Genomic DNA, 14,379 nt, shown 5'->3' on the forward strand with positions numbered 1-14,379 from the left:
TACAATGTCTCAAATCTTTCACAATTTCAATTACAATTTTCATCTTTAGAAGTCATAATTGAGAGTTAAGTAGAATGCTTTTATAAAAATTACAGTTTATCAAGTAGGTCACTTAACATACCAGAAATAACACATATAACATTTAGATTACTTAAATACTGGGAATGCATAGAGTTGAATACTTAGAGTTGAAATATAGTAGCAAGAACATTAAAACACAAGTCCCATATACAATATGGGACATGACCAAAAGAGAATTAAGTCTTGAATACATAGATAATATATTGACCAAAATACATAAGTCTGGGCAGATAATCTAATGCATCTATGCATTATATTTCATATTCTTCTTCTTCGCCCTTTTGTTTGTAGAGGTCTTGTCTTGGTTAGCTTCAGAAGAAACACCAGGGCTAACAAAGGACTTGTTATCTTCATTCAAATCTGGATTCGACCGTTTCCCAAGACCGATTGCAGTGTCTTTCACAACCTCACATGCCAAAGAACCTCCGGTAACAGACGCAGCATCCTTCAAACAAATTACAAAAAAACTAACCAAGCATTAAGGAATATACTTTTACTACTTCCAAATATGCTTATATATAAACGAAATACCAATGTACATATATTCACCTTTGAATCAACTAGACACTAGGAAGATTCAGAAAGCTTCACAGTATCAATTTCACCAACTTGAGGTTCTGGGATATCCTGAAGCAACATAACATAGCAAAACAATGTCAAGGTACAATTACATTTGTAACTCTCATTTTTATTTATGTAATGCATGTAAAAATATTTATGTAACCTGATCATTTGCATCATCATTCTCCATTAACTCAGATATGATTTCTGGATCATCGGTAAACTGCTTTATAGTATATACATACTTCTGGTTATCAATATTGTAAGCAGAGACTTTGATTTTGAAAGCGAGCAACTTGTTAAGCAAACCATCTAGTTCATGAGGGAATGAGTCCATATCATCAGACTTAAGTTGCCTATCACGAATATCAATTGCAGAAATTCCTAGAATCTTCATAACCTCTTTATCAAACAATATGAAAGATACAGAACCAGTTTTGTCTTGGACCTTAAATTGAAACTTAAGCCTAATAATAATTTTTGCATTGAATTAGAAATTTGTAGTTATACAAGTTGAAAAATTGAGATAATAATGAATCATAAAAGAATAATTACTTAGGCATCATAGAATTAGCCATGTTCTTGCATTGGACACACCACATACTTTCTCCTGGTGCTTCCTCAAAACCTTCAGGTATTTCACTGGCCTTTGTCAAGAATTCCATCTTTGAGTACACTTTAAACTGACAAGTGCGGCAAGCTATGTAGTACCAACCATACTCTGGTTCAAGAGTTGTAGTGGTGGCCAGTACCACACAGAATTTGTCCTATAATAACAAACAATAATTATTTAGCATCAAAAACACCTTTAATCTAAGAGTGTGTCTATTAGATGGGGTAACTACCTTTTCAGTTTCAAGAATGTCTTCCACATACTTTCTAGGAGTGACAACCAAGAAATCATTGCGAAGTGGGTAATTAGTTTGAGTTGACAATTGGGTCAAAGTTGTTGATGTACCCTCTTTATCACCTTTGGCTATCAGACTAAAACAACATAAGAATATTAACAGATGCTTTAAACTACAAAATGCATGTTAATGGTATAAGTTTAATTGAGAAAGTATGATATTAACCTCCTTCTTAACTTGTTTGCCTCATCAAGATCTTCATTGAAAAAAATTCGAGTACTAAACTTATCATTCTGAACCCCAAGCATTTATGCATACATTTTACCAAAAAAACCAATCAGTGACAAAAAAAAAAAAAAAACAGGGCTTGATTAGTATTAAAGATTTATGTACACATACCATTCCATAGTTTCACCCTAACATGTTGCAGGATGACAATCACCATCTCATTAGTTTGAGTATTAGAAGACACATATTTATGAAATTCATTAGCAAAGTCACCCCAAAAAGTACATTTAAGCACAACACCCCTATTTAAGCAACACAAAATTAGAGTTAATATGCAGAACACACTTCACAACTCAGTACATATGTAATCATTTAATACTAATCATACTATTGATGGTCTAAAATTTTTCTGAATCATATGCATATGTAATCCTCCAGTATTGATGTTTATGAATTTTTCTGAATACTAATCATATACATATCTATTTCATTTAATACTAATCATACTATTGACAATAAATACACTTCTCATTCAATACTAATCATACATATCTATACTCATTAAATACTCATCATATATACTAATCATGTGTAGCATTAAATACTAATCATATGTATGAATAAATCATATCAAAGAGCTTACTCCAAGTCCTGCAAATCGAATATGAGTCTTTTAGTCTCTTTAGCTTTAGTTGTCCAGATGTCCAAATCACCACACCAAGCAAGCCTACCCAGAACATCTACATATACAAAAATGTAGTTCATATTATGAAAACTTGAACAAGATATATATATAGACAATTAATTTGGAAATATCTATAATAGTAACACTAACCAACTATTTTAACTTCTACAGCTTTGCCTTTGTTAATGTCATCAAACTTCCAGAAGTGAAACCCATAAGGATCACCACTGAATGCTTCAACAGGAGTCACAGAGGTACAACGATAAAAGTTGATCTTCTTCTTTAGACCTACAACAGGATATAAATCACCCTGGACACCCACGCCAAATTTACGAAGAACATAAACACCATCTTCCTTAATAAGATCTTCAAAGTTTGGAATTAATTCATTCCTGACACATGCCTGAATTTGATGTCCCTAAAATCAAGCATAAGACAGAATGAATTTTTATGAATATTAAACCAAGAATACATCAACCAAGATTATATGAACAAATCAAGTTACCTTCTCATCGATGAAGACATAGTCTTGCCTATAGCTTTGTCTCCACTTCTTAATACATCTAACTTTGATGTTCCAAAACGATTGCCCAGGATCAAGTTGCTCAACAAAGCTTAGATTGCCATCATTATTATTATCATTTGCCATGGTTTAGAGAAACTGATTAAGTAGACAAAGAGAGAGAGTTTACAGATTTTTGGTTGTGAAATAATAAGATATGAATAATACTAATCAGGGTTATGTATATCCCATTCCTTATCTCTATGCACCAAAATCCCGCTCAAAATATATGTATATATATATATATATAGATTTACTCTATATGTGAGTTGGTTAGTGTTAAAATCAAATTTTGAATCCCATTAAGCATTTAATTAGGGATGTGATTTGTGTGCTGATCTTGTACTTCCCTACAAAGATGCTCTTGTAACACTTGCTTTAGGCTTTCCCTCCAAATTCATTAAATGCTCACACACATAAGCCTCCACTAACTACAATTCCCTGCAAAACAAACCTAGGAAACTACATAATCCCCTGCAAATATACCATTTTATACACTGAACATATAGATAAACGCATCCTGCCATCCTACATTGAACATATACATATACATACGAATTTTATACACTAAACACATTGTGACATAAGCCATTAGGTGTATAAGATGTGTATAATCTAGTGAAAGTGGCTTAAGCAATTGACACATAAGGCTTAGGTGATGCGGTCCTTTAGTAGGAGAGGGAGGTATATAAAAAGTAAATAAATTTAAATTATTATACTGTATATAAAAGGTAAATGATAAGAGTATTATGAATTGTGATTTGCTATAATTTCTCTAACAACCAGGATTTGAAAATGATTGTGATATTCAATTTACCAAATTAGTTAATTTCACCATTTATTCATCTTTGATTTTTTTTTTATCTTCAATCGGTGGGCTTCTTATAATTTGTTTGTTGGGCTCCTCAATGTAATAATGGGCTGTATGTTTGGTGCTAAACAAAGTTATCTTTCCCCAATTCCCCTGACAATTAAAAATAAAATAAAATTAAAGACCACTTGAAAGTTGAATGATTTTATTATGATCTTGATGTTTAAAAATAAGAGAATTGTTCGAATACAGATTTTATTACGATCAGTTGAAGTCTCTCTCCTTAATAAAACAAGGTTCTTAATACTAATGCTTCTAAAAATTTGCCAAGTGGCAGCATAGCTCTTTCTTAGTTTCTTTAGCTTAACAAAAAAAAAAAGTGAAAAAAAATGTGCCGTTCAAAAACAAAAGTGAAAAACTAATTATATTTTAAATAACCATTATTAACATCAACGGTGTATGTGGTTAGATCCATCAAGTTTCAATTATTATTATGTTTCAATTTAGACAATCTCTCACAAATCCCCAATCTAAAAAAATAGGGTTAACAATAAAAGGGGTGTATCAAGTTAATTTCCTCCATTGAAGATTCAAATCGACGATGTGTTCCAAACTGAAAGTAAATATGCGTCCACAATAACATCATTTTCATCAATTTTACTTAGCCATTCCTAGGATTCTTATCTAGGCCAGTGGATGTTGAAGGGATGATTTTTATATCATTGACGGAATTGTGTTCTAATCTTTTAGATTGTCAGTTTAAGATTTAAATGGCAATTTTCTGATCCATTACAGGTATTCTCAATTAAGGGCTTTTTTATCTGTTCACTTTAGGTTTCTTTTTTTATTTTCCAATTTTTTGGTTCTTACTTAACTTCAAAAATTGTAACACCATAATTGTCTCATATGATTGAATTATACTGTTATCTTTGCCTCATATGGAAATCACTTTTTCTTTGAAATATATTGTGAATGTGAGATTTTTTGTTTTTCGGTAAATGGTTAGAATGTAAGCTTCTTTGTTACACCCTATATATGACAAAAGTGAATATAAGTTTATCCGACAATCCGATATCTAAATTGTCTCATATATTCTGATAAACTGATACTAAAATCTATTGTAAGTCTAATTGAATTAGCTCAAATGAGTAGTTGAGAAAATATACTTGGTTTAGAGCAAATCACAATCATACTAAATTGATGGTGACGCAAATGTTTTCGACAAAATTTTTTTTTTAACTGTACCACTTACTAATATTTATGTTGTTCAGAAGACATGTTATTTTCTTTATTAATATATTGTACATGAATGTAGTGATATTGATATTGATTTTTGTTACATTTTTGAAAACAGAGTACCTTTTTAGTACAAACAGTATCAATTTATAGGTTACTTTGAAATTAATTTAAAATGTATATTACTGGGCGTTTTTAACTACAATATGTCAAAGTTTGTTGAATAAGTGGTTACTTGTAGATTTGAGAGTTGCCGTGAGGTTATAGCTTTAGTTATCGTTCTATTATTTTGATTTATTTTTAGCTATTGGTACATAAATTTGTTCGATACTGGAGCAAAGTGTTACTTAATAGTGAATTATTTTTCAAAATGTTGTTGATTCTGGTTTTAAATTAGCTGATGTTAATCGTTTGGATGTCAGCTCTGAAACTCTTGCTAAAGTTGAAGTTGACTTGCAACTTTAAGAGAATCGGAACAGGTTTGGATGTCAGCTCTGATTTATCGTTGGGCTTCTATTTATGGTTTCTAAAGTACCTAGCCACCCCTTTTCCCTTGCCGGACGAACTCGACAACCCCCCATGAGCGGCTTTCTTAGCCGCTTCTCTCCCGGACGGGTGCTCTGGAAACGCCGACTCATCCTCGGTAATGTCATTTGGATCAAAGTTGACATGTGCATCCGAACCTTTGTACATGTTTGCAATTAGTAAAAAAAAAAGGACGGAATTTTTTTTTTTTTAAAACTCGAATTATAAAAAAAATGAAATTTATACCTTGACTTTGTGGTTCGTTGGATGATGACGTTTTTGACTTTTTGGTGGTCGGTTCTCTACGAGTTGCCTTAACATTAATGTCGGTCACATAATGAAACTTCGACGATCATCTAATCTTATCCCAAATATCCAAATATTTGAAAGGCGTTTTGTAAGTCCCTTGATACTCGGCGAGAGCTCTTTTAATCACATCCGAATCATTTGCACCACTTAAATGATTGTTCGCGTTGGTGAGACGAGTGTAGATTGAATTGAGTTTTAGATTAATGGACGCATATTCCTTCATTTTGCACTAACACCTTCCGCGTCACGATAATCTTCCGCTTCTTTAAAAGTGTTTTCATACCATCCGTTATCCTCAATCAATACGTCTTTTCTCTTTGAAAGTTAGCTAAATAAAACAAAAAAAAATGCATATTAGTTTATATAAATAACCGAATTTTATATACATATATACATATAGTTGGCTAAAAAAACAAAAAAATGCGTATTACTTTGTATAAATAACCGAATCAAATATACATATATACATATAGTTGGCAAAAAAAATGCGTATTATATATGTATATATAACCGAATTAAATATACATATATAAAGATAGTTGGCTAAAAAAACAAAAATGTGTATTAAATTATAACCGAATTTTATATAAAAACGTATACCTTCCTCCGGATCTTTGGTAACCGATAGCCAAGCCAAGTCGAGGATGCTCTCAACCTTACTTCGCCGGGGGATTTCTTTTTTTGTGAACGCTTCTTGGGCTTTGAACCACGGACTTGGTTTTCGGGTTGAGTTTCTTGTACAATTTCAACATCGGGGGGAACAGGCCTTGGGGTGCTCTCAACCTTACTTCGCCGGGGCTTTCTTTTCGTGTGAACGCTTCTTGGGCTTTGAACCACCCGCTTGGTTTTCGGGTTGAGTTTCTTGTACAATTTCAACATCGGGGGAAACAGGCCTTGGGGATGGTGGTGTTGAAGATGATTGTCTTGGCGATGGAGTGTCGACAACTTGTTGTCGATCTATATATAAAAAAAAAGAAAGACACAATATTATATAAAAAAAGAAAGACATAATATTATATATATATATATAAAAGAAAGACATATGTATAAACTATATGTAAACTATATAGTTGCAAAAAATACAATATATAAAGTTACCAAAAAAATAAATTATATATATAAAAAATAAAGACATATGTATAAACTATTTACTATATAAAAAGTAAAATACAATATATAAAGTTACCAAAAAATGAACCCGGCGTATTTTTGTGGTGGCGTAATCTCATCAAAACCGTATAAACCATCTTGTTGTGCCGCATAATATGGTATAAAACCCGACATTTGTAGTGGCGTAGCACCCATTTGTTGGATCATTTGGAAAAACATCGCGTCTGGTAGCATATTAGGATCGTTTACGTCTTGTTGATTTTGATTCTTAGGACGGATAGAACGATTATTATTATTATTGAAAGGGTTAAAGTTATTATTCTTATTAGGAAACATTGTAAACAAATGTAAAGAAAAGAGAAGAAGAAAAGAAAGAAAGAGTTAGCAGAAGCAAAAATGTAAAAGGTATAGTGTATTTATATATAGATGGTAGTATAAAAATGAAATGTAAAAAAAGTTTTTTTTTTTAAATTGGGTGCAACGAATTGGGTGAGATAAATATTCCGCTTGTGTTTTGGGGCGCAATCGGCAACACGGGCCGATATGGTGGACGAAAGTTTGGGCGACAAAATGGGAATTCCGCCCACTCCGTTTAGCCTAAGTGAAATTGATACGAACCCATTACTGGAGATGAGCCACAATAGACCAATCTAGGCCCATTTGAATAATTGAATCCATTTTATATATTATAAAAATCATACGTGGTGGTGATGGATTGATGGGGGAGTTATCGCCAGAGAAACTGCGAGAACAAGTAGTGGAGGATAACTAATTAATAATTATTGTGAGACCAGTAAAATATTGTGAGACCGGTTCAGTCTCCGGTCCGGTTTTCAAAACATTGCTAATTATACCAAATTAGTTTCACCATTTAAATGTTTAATCATCATAGTGTTCTTTTTTCCAAACGTTGGGCTTCTTGTAATTTTTTTGTTGGGCTTCTTTATAATATTGGACTGTATGTTTGGTGCTAATAAAGTTATCTTTTCCCTGACCGTAAAAATATAATATTATAGAAAGAAAAGAACCAATTGAAAGTTGAATGGTTTAATTATGATCAGTTGATGTTTAAAAAAAAAACAAACATAAAATTGTTAGAATGCAGATTTTATTACGATCAGTTGATGTTTGTAATAATCGATTATTTATGGGGAAAATCTCATATATCCCTTTCTAAACATTAAAATAACATATTTACCCATTCAAACAACTTAATATCATATTTATCCAATTTAAAGCTTAAAACTTTCAAATTTACCCTTCATTAATAAAATCATTAAAATTACTAATAACCATAGATTAATTTAATTATCAACAATTATTATACTATTTAAAGGATCAAATTTTTTTTTTCCTGACTTTATAAATTAACCACACTTATTTCATTGCTTTAAAGAAATTATACAAAGCAGTTTGTTAAAAATCAGGTTCTATGTTCTACTTTATGTAGAATAGACATTTTACATAGTTGGTATAGAATTTTGGCTAATATATCCACCATGTTTTTTTATATACCAGATAATAATAATAAAAGATAAACGAGCTAGTAGTTTAGTAGAAGACAACATAAAAGCGTTACATGTACTAGATTTAAAATGATTTTAAAGTCTTAAAAATCAATAACCCAATTTAAGTTTGAGACCAATGTATTCATTGATATGCAAAGTTATGTATAACAAAATGCAATTTCTTTCATAATCTTTTAGTTTAGTGCTGAAAAAATTAAATAATTATTTTACCTTTCTAATTATTAGGGGTAAAATGAGAATTTAGTTTTCAATTGAGTTTTTAATTTACGAAATGGGTAAATTTATAAATTTTAAGGTTTGGTTTGGGTAAATATGATATTAAGTTGCTTAAGTGGATAAATATGTTATTTTGAAGTTTAGGAGGGGGATATATGAGATTGTCCCATTATTTATGTGTCACATATAGACTAGGTATAACCTAGTATATTTTCATTCTATTTCCTGAACTTATTTCCGTTATGAACCAATAATTTCTAAAATGTATAGAACCTTTCAAAGTTTAAAGCAAAGGTACGTTCTAAACTTTCACTTTGGTCAACTAATCTATGGACCATGGCTGATGGACCCTACCAAATCCTGTTTTTTGTTTTTTTCATCATCATATCCCTAATTTTCATGCATATACTTTAAGCAAGTTTTACACAGAAAGTTTCAAGTTTTTTTTTTTTCTTTCAAAAAGAGATACTTAATTTTACGTAATGATATAAAGCAAAGCAAAGTAACACACTTAATTTTACGTAATGATATAAAGCAAAGCAAAGTAACACAATTGTACATCGTAGCCCAGTAACCCCAGAGAAAGATGCATCAAAAGAATGAAACATATATATATATATATATATATCCTTAATTTGAAAAATAATTAAATCAACTTGGAAAGTTGGAATCCAAGAAAAGAAAAACACGACTAACAAGTAATGAAAGAAATATCCAATTGCATATGAATTTATTACCAGTTGAATTGATGCACTCCTTTTGAAACCTCTAAAGTACCGAACTAATGTGCAAAACAAAGAAATTATTGATGCACTCCTTTTGAAACCTCTAAAGTACCAAACTAATGTGCAAAACAAAGAAATTATTGATGCACTCCTTTTGATCACCTTCACCCATTCTAAGCTCATAAACAAATGGGGCCTTTAGCGAGCACAAGGGGCTCCGCGACAGGTCCTTTTTCTTGTAGTAGTGTTGTCGGAGTCCGAGTCCAAATTCACGATTTCTTCCTTAACCTTCGCCTCCACCTTCACCTTCGCCTCCACCTCTTTGAGGAATACATTGGTAAGGATTGTCTTAGAATTCATGGAATACCTCAATAGCTCCAGGCCCTACATTACTATTACAAGACGGTTTAATTATTAATTAAAACATCATCTTACTTCAGGAAATTAAATGTAATACTGTAATAAATTACTAAGGAAAATGGTGATTATATTAATCTAGTATCACCGTATATGATGTCTTTTTAATATAGTAAAAAAATTACTACCTACCATATATAGTTGTCAAAAAGCAAAAGCAAACTCAAAGCGCAATGACCCCATATTGGGGCCTAGGCGAGAAGCGAAAAAAAACACGGACCAAAAAAGAAAACGCGCACTTAGGTAAAAACAAACCAATTTCATTCAAATTACTAAATACCATTAAAATAACCCATGATGCTTTCAACCAAAAAGGGCCTAATAAATTATTTAATCCAAATTGTTCAAAACCATCGACCAAACTGAAGAAGAAGAGTCTTAATAACATAAAATCAGAAAAAACATTACTCTCTGATGGATGATGACATTGATGTATGTGGAACAAAGATTCATGCAGTAAGTGATGTTTTCTTTGACACGCATTAAAAGGTCCTTGAGATACAAAGGGTTTATTTATATGAAACGAACATGATACCCGCGCAATGCGGTGGCGTTAATGGGGAATGCGGTCTAGTGGTGTCGGTGATGGTACTATTGTGGTGGTGGCGGTGTCAAGTGGTGTAGGTTGGTGTAATTGTGATATTGGAAATTTTTAGAAGATAAGGATTTAAAGTGTTAATTATTAAAATAAACGTTTAGAGTGTAAATTAATTCATTAAGGGCTAAACATAAAAAGTCAAAGGCTGGTAAGGGTAGAATTACCTAAAATAAAAAAAGAGTTTTATTTTATAAGGGAATATAGATATAGATATAGAAAATGTAAACGGATGCTTATAAGTGGGCCTTAGGCCTTGGGTTTCAGCCTTGGCAAGAGGCTCTCGCCTTTGACAACTATGCTACCTAGTTAAGAAGATTTCGCGGTGAACAGTATTTGTAATTTGCAAAGAAGATTACAGATGCAGGAATCCATCACAAGCCGTCTTTCGAGTTATATCAGATTATATCAAATTATAATTAAAGAGTTTACATAACGTATTTCTCGCATAACAATTATGTTCATATACTCATTGAAATATAAAGTAAATCGGATAATATTAATTATTACCTCATCCATGGCGATTTGAACAACCTTCTCCTCTAAAGCACCCAAATCCTTGATGTTGAACTTGTTAATCAAAGAAATGTTGAGGATTGTAGACATAGGAGAAACACTTAAATCATCTGCCACCAAGTACGTTATCGATTCCTTCACGAACCCTCCTTGCGTATCCACCTGGGATTTTGAAACATAGTCAGTGACAGCATTTGTCATTATTTGTCCACGACCCCTGATTATCCTCCCACTCTCAAAATGCCTGGTCCTACACTACAAGAAAAATGTCATTTAGCGACATGTTTAGCGACTTGATTAGCGACATATTTGAAGCTAGCGACAGGCATAGCGATGTCAAGTGAGATGTCTCTAGAAAAAAGTCACAGATTTTTGCGTCATTAATATGTAAGACGCTAAAAGTAGCGACAATAATAGCGTTGTCTACATCGAGTCGCTAACTTTTATTTAGCGACATGACAATTATAACGGTAACCTTGTCGCTAATCTGAGACAAGTCGCTATACATGACGCTAGATGTAACGCTAATTATAGCAAAAATTTTCACATTCCATATCATTTTTGATAATTATACAAATGAAGGATCTAATATCCGAATCGAAACTATTATAAATTACATAACAAGATATTTCATTTAACATCCAAAGTATAACTTCTAAAAAAAAAAAAAAGTAAACATCTCGACATAAAAGGTTACAGCCTTCTTACACCACTTAAGTGACCACATATCCGTTTCTTGAGCATGACCTTTCCGGCTTTCATGAGCAAGTGCAACATGTGTAAACTGAAAAAATTAAGAAAAGCATTGTAAACTAAAAGAAGAAAGGTAATGATATTGTATTTCTCTACCAACTCTCTTATGTGTAACTGTAAATTTCAAATGAGAATAAAACAAAATGACAATTCGAAAAATGAAATAACCTGATAGATTGTGATGCACATTTAAGACGTACTTGGCAGTCACTGTTTTGTTCAAAACAAGGTAGGAAAATGCGATTTTTGAAACAAACTGGACTGATCCAAATGCTGCAAGAAGTGACTTCTCAAAGCTTATACAAGATTATAAAAGCTATATTATAACAAGTTTTACGAAGTTTAGTAACAAGTTTTACGAAGGGAAGTCAGAAATATTATAATGCAATCAAGATTGACCATCACAATGCCCCAACTACATGTTTCTTGTACACATGAAAACTTTAAGTCCATTTAATGCATCCTCATAACTAATGTTCTTTTTCTAGGCAACATGAATATTACAATTCGAAGTATATTCGCAGATGACGCAATATGATACAGCATTTGGTTGCCATGAGAAGGCTGTTTTGGAAAGGCCAATATGTGCATATTGTAACATGGGTGTGATCTATAAACTCTAGCAAACAAATTGAGCAAACAACTTAACTACAAAAACCAAGCAGCAATAACGAGCAATTAGTGTCAATCACAAACCTCATGGATATCGAAACAAACGCATAATACAATATCAAACAGTCTCAGCCAAACATCAACATATACTATATTTCATTTAGACATTTGATCGAACAATTAGTGTGCGTTCTAAACAAGTTTCTTCATTATACAGACTTTTCAATTTTATACCTAATTTAAGGTATCCAAGCTATATACATACATATATATATATTATACATAAATTCAAATATCAATCAAATAAATAAATAATCTAATATATATAAACCAGAATATGTCATAGCTCACACACAATAAAGCAAATAGATAGAGATTATAAACTCACACCTTATTAATAGTCTGACGACCAACTGACTAGAAACGAAGAATGGCGGACGTGCGGCAGCGATTATGGCGGAGGTACTACCGAGATGACGACCGATATACGCCGGAGATATGGCAGATAGACGACGCCGATGATGGCGAAACCCTAGAAATTAGTGGTGTGAAATTTGGAAAGTAATTGAAAAGAGAAAAATGAAGGTTTGTGAAATTGGTGAAGTTTAACGAATGTTTTAAAATACTGTTCGGAAATTAGTGTCTGGTGGAGCTGCGATCTATGAGATTTTATTGATGATGATGAGTTAGATCTGCCATTTTAAGTGACGTGTTTGGTTTGGTTTGGTGAAAGGTTTGAGCACAAGGTATTGACCATGATATTAACTTCTTTTTTAAAAAAAATAAATATATGTAGCCATATTTCTTTATTAATTTATGGAAATAGAAAAGTTTTTTTTTTTTTTTCATTAGGCAAAAACAACAAAAATTGCTATGGTAAGTTTATAGAAATATTTTTCGTTTTACATCAAATCAAATTATTAATAAGACATTATGAAACAAGCGACACCATTAGCGACAAGTTTATAAAAAGACGCAAATTAACGACATCATTAGCGATGTGGATCCATAAGTCGCAATATTAGCGACGACGTTAGCCATGTGTTCAAAGACATCGCAAAATAGCGTCTTAATTTGCTACAACATTTGCGACATCGTAAACTAGGAACATTTTGCGACTCGGTTTTCGACTTGAGTTGCGACGATCAAAACCAAGGTGACGCTAAACGAGTTTTTACTTGAGTCTCAAAATAGCGTCTTTTAATAGTGTGTCGCTAAATGGTGGTTTTCTTGTAGTGCTATTCGTTAAATAACTACAGCCATAAGTGGTAAAAAGACTGCTGCTGCTGTAAAGAGTAGTAGCCGTTTCAGTTGGGTTAGTAGCCGCCAACGTGTCCATTGATCGACCACAAGAGCATCTAGAACCATATGTAGCAGATAACATGCCGTACGTGCAATATGTATATCCACATTTGTATAGATTAATGGCTCCCTCGGTTGGGGTATTAGCCGCGGACCATTCTTTGATGGATAAAAGGAAGGGACTTGTGGAGGGCCGAAAGGAAGGGATGGTGTAGTTGGTCTTAAGAGGGCGTCTTTTTTTCGGCCAGGTTTGATGTACTCGTGGTCTAGATCGGAAACGCTTTGGTAAAGTTTAGGCAAACCACCAGCCATTTGTGTATTTCCTACGAGGCTTAAAATGGTGCCGATTGGTAAAGTGAGAAGACTGAATAAAAAATCGACGAAATCTTTACCTGCTTCTGCGAACAACACTCTTTTACCCTTTTTATCGATTAGGAGTTTCAAGCTTATCTTTGAAGAAGAAGCCATTGTTGATTGATTTATATAAAGATGTTAATAATAATAATATGAAACCCTATAGATGCAACCTAGAAATGATAATGAGAGGACCGAAATATATATACCCGTATATATTATATAGAATAAATAATTCTTTAAAAGGTAAATGATATATGATTTGCTATAATTTCTCAACAACCAGGATTTGAAATGATTGTGAAATTCAATTTACCAAATTAGTTTCACGCTTTCGCCGATTATTTAGAATAAATAAATCTTCAAACGTTGGGCTTCTTGAAATTTGTTTGCTGGGCTTGTTT

The 14,379-nt window shown here is 32.4% G+C and overlaps 1 protein-coding gene across 1 annotated transcript; it reads right to left on the minus strand.

Annotated features, from left to right (window-relative positions):
- Nucleotides 1-325: 325 nt before the first annotated feature.
- LOC122589416 (replication factor A protein 1-like) lies at nucleotides 326-3,052 on the minus strand. Its single transcript, XM_043761713.1, has 10 exons — nucleotides 2,909-3,052; nucleotides 2,554-2,821; nucleotides 2,362-2,458; nucleotides 1,933-2,020; nucleotides 1,716-1,783; nucleotides 1,488-1,626; nucleotides 1,198-1,409; nucleotides 806-1,109; nucleotides 673-708; nucleotides 326-526 (listed from the first exon to the last, which is right to left on the minus strand). Exons 1-10 carry the CDS (start codon nucleotides 3,050-3,052, stop codon nucleotides 326-328), a joined length of 1,557 nt encoding a protein of 518 aa, XP_043617648.1.
- Nucleotides 3,053-14,379: the final 11,327 nt, after the last annotated feature.

Source organism: Erigeron canadensis, chromosome 1 (genome assembly GCF_010389155.1).
Source record: "Erigeron canadensis isolate Cc75 chromosome 1, C_canadensis_v1, whole genome shotgun sequence".
Lineage (NCBI taxonomy): Eukaryota > Viridiplantae > Streptophyta > Magnoliopsida > Asterales > Asteraceae > Erigeron > Erigeron canadensis.